At 43.3% G+C, this 3,415-nt stretch overlaps 1 protein-coding gene across 1 annotated transcript; it reads right to left on the bottom strand.

The window, feature by feature from the left end:
* Positions 1-837: 837 nt before the first annotated feature.
* On the bottom strand, positions 838-1,534 carry LOC123408695 (small polypeptide DEVIL 4-like). Its single transcript, XM_045101752.1, has one exon. It carries the CDS (start codon positions 1,278-1,280, stop codon positions 1,158-1,160), a length of 123 nt encoding a protein of 40 aa, XP_044957687.1. The 5' UTR covers positions 1,281-1,534; the 3' UTR covers positions 838-1,157.
* Between the last annotated feature and the right edge of the window lie 1,881 nt (positions 1,535-3,415).

Raw genomic sequence — 3,415 nt, 5'->3', positions numbered from 1 at the left:
AAAAAAGTGTCGACTTTTTCTCAAAATTGTAAACTTTTTTTGATTTCTTTGTGAACATTTTTACTTCAATCATGAACTTTTTCCACTCAAATAAGTGTTTATTTAAAATCATCGAACCCTTTTTCATATTTGTGAACCTTTGTCCTTAAAATTGTGAACTTTCTTTCAAATCCACAAATCATGGGAACTTTTTCAGAAATTTACAAAGTGTTTTTAAAACTTGTGAACTTTTTTCAGGCTGATGAACCTTTTTTAAAAGCTCGACAATAAGTCAATGGTCAACTATAATTCATTAAAAAAATCAAATTAACAAGAAAATCAAATATATGTTCGTTTTCCAAATGCGTGAACTTTTTCCTCATTCACCAAAAAAAATTGAACCTTTTTAATTTTCAGACACATTTTTCAGATTCTTGATTTATTTTTTTTCTTTCGACCATTTTTGGAGAATTTTGTTTTGCAATGGTCAACGGCCGCCGGGACGCGCGTGAGAGCATGAAGAGGTCGAGGGTTACATGGGCCGGGCCTTACACGACTCCGCACAGGACTGTCCTTGACAGCCTTCACCAGACCTTCCTTCTCCCTTCCTTCCTTCCTTCCAGCCAACTCGATCATGGACCCCGCTGCGAGCTCAGGGAGGAGAGAAGAAGGGGCTCTACTCCCGTATGGGACGACGGCGAAGCTTGCCGTGGCGAAGGCGGCGACTCCAGCATGGGACGGTGGCGGCCGCGGTGGTTGACAAAAACAGTTGGAGCTGGCCGGGCTGGATAAACACGTGCAAGAAACACCAAGAACAGTATCACACAAGTAACAAGTTTTGGAACGGGGACAAAGCGATTGATCCAGCGATTCCTTGTCTTAATTCATCCGATTTTGCATTCCAGTATTCGGCGGTAATGCAACCGTACAATGGGACACACACACACTTGCTGGAAGGAAGAGGGTGGAGGGCAGCTAGAGGAACTGAACTGGTGAATCGATGAAGAACACTAACTAGATTGGAGTATTGCTTTGCTGCTACTTCTACTTGTATAATCAACTGGCCTCTTATGTACAAGTACGACCTGCATGCCGACACCATTCTGGCACAGCACAATCACAGACCCAAAAATCTAAAACACCATGCGTCCATGGAATCCATGGAGGGAGGGTGTGAGTCAGTCGTGCCAGCGCAGGAGCATGACGACGCAGCGCTGGATGATGTAGAGCCTGGCCCTGTGCTCCTTGAGGCTCCGGCTCAACCCTCCTCCTCCCCCCTGTCTCCTTCCCATAAGCTTCATCTTTCTTTTCTTCAACACACACACACTCTCTCTCTCTCTCTCTGTGGCGTGGCGATGATCGATGGAAGTGGACAAGGTTTACTGAAGGAGTGTTGTTGAATGTTGAACCCTCACTCTGGCTAATGATTTCTTCTCGGCAGTGGCAGTGGTGCTGATGGCTCAAGACTCCTATAGGTGAGCTTATATATATGGCAGGGACGGAGGAGGGAGTGGGCTAGATCCAGATCCAGATGGCACACGAGAGCCAGCTAGTAGTGGGGTGAATGTGAGGGTGATGGACCAAGGTAGAAGAAGATGGCATTTGATAATGCGGGCGGGCGGGCGGCGAGCGTGCGTGGGGAGGGAGGGCCACATGGGCGTGCAACGGCAGGCAGCGAGGCGGACAACGCAGCGCCGATTCCTGCTGCCCCCCGGACCGCCGGGCACGGTGGTTCGGCCGTCGTCAGAGCGCCGTGCGCGCGTGCGGTCCCGGCGGGCCTGACCCAAGCGGAAAATGTGTCGGGGGCACGGGCAGGCACAGCGGCGAAAGGTCGCTGCCATGCTCACGCACGCTCCTGGTCAGCACAGCGCAGTGCAGGCCACCGCCTCCTCTGTCTTTGTTCCCATGGTGGTTCATGAGTCATGACTCGACTAGGGCCGTGCACGGGCCTGTCACCGTTCTTTTTGCTGTTTGGTGCTGCTCCACTGTTCCAGTCCATCTCAGCAAACCGGAGTCGAGAATGTTTACAGTGCATGCAGATACACCTTTCATTTTTATTTTATTTTTTTAGCGCCAGTGTGCGTCAAGGTATGATGATATTTTCAGCATGCAGGATGGGGCACACCTGAGACTAGTCATAGGCTTTTGCTGATTAATGAAACACAAGGATTTCATCAGCGATTAGTGAGCATACAATACTAGCTTTATCATTTTGTCATTTTCCTCTTATGTACACGTACGAGCAGATGTTAACGAGGTACTAACCACTTGGGGGCCGGGATTGTGGTTGGGGTACGTGTGCGCCTGTCGGCCTAATCGTTTTTTTTTTACTTTTCTCAAATTCAAAAAGTGTTTAGAATTTCCTTTTTTTCAACATATTGTACATAATTTCTAAATTTTGTTCATGTTTTGCAAAATGTCAGCAACTTTAATGTTTAAAAAATGCAAAAAATGCAATTTTTAGAAACAATTACATTTTCAAAATCGTTCCAAATTTGAAAAAGAATCTTATTTTAGTGAAATGTTCACAAATTCAACGATTTATGGTTTAATCTGGATGAAGGATGGATGGATTGATACGTGAGCTAGCTGGAAAACGACCCTGGATTTCTATAAATGAAAACAAATGTTCCCATTATTTCCAAAAAAATGTATTTTCAGAAATTGCTCTAGATTCTGGAAAAAATGCATTTATAAAATTCTGCTCCAAATTTGAAAACTATTCTTTCTAGTAACATGTTTATAAACTCAACATAAATTTGGTTTTCGAAAATACACATCTTGTAAAAAAAAATCTGAATGTTCAAAACGTGCTCCTGTTTTCAAAAACAGTTCACAAATTCAAAAACGTGTTTCTACAAAAGGTTTATGTTTTCAAAAATGTTAGTGATTTTTTTTTAAAATGTTTTACATTTCATTCATGTTTTTCGAAAAAAATATCATAAAAAAACAAAGATGTTTCGAATCTGATGCTTCTGTATATTCATAAATATTTGTACTAGCCATTGGTTAGCAGGATGTGTTTGTTCGGGTGGCTGTCAGCACATGGTCTGGTCTATGAGGTCTTTGATCCTTCAACTCGTCTTTTTATTGGGTTTTTTACTCACGCCTTACAAACATAAGTCATTTCGGTGCGTGGGCCATTCACAACCGACACAACCTAGCCGGCTTAACCTATGGGAAATACGCGGAAATATATTTTGAATAGTCCCACACTACTCATTTACATAAAGTTGCACCAATTTATATACGTGTGGGAAACTCCATGTTATAAGCTTGATGAAAGATGGATGGATTAAGCTGGACGAAGGATGAATGGATTGATACGTGAGCTGGTCGAAAAAAGATCCTGGTTTTCGAATTAACTCTGGTATGTGAGAAGATGGATGGATTGAGTACATCATATCTTGCTAGTACTTACATAGATGGTCAAAAT

The sequence above is a fragment of the Hordeum vulgare genome, chromosome 7H (assembly GCF_904849725.1).
Source record: "Hordeum vulgare subsp. vulgare chromosome 7H, MorexV3_pseudomolecules_assembly, whole genome shotgun sequence".
NCBI lineage: Eukaryota > Viridiplantae > Streptophyta > Magnoliopsida > Poales > Poaceae > Hordeum > Hordeum vulgare.
The sequence above is the reverse complement of the archived record's forward strand: the minus strand, read 5'-3'. Positions and strand labels throughout refer to the sequence as shown.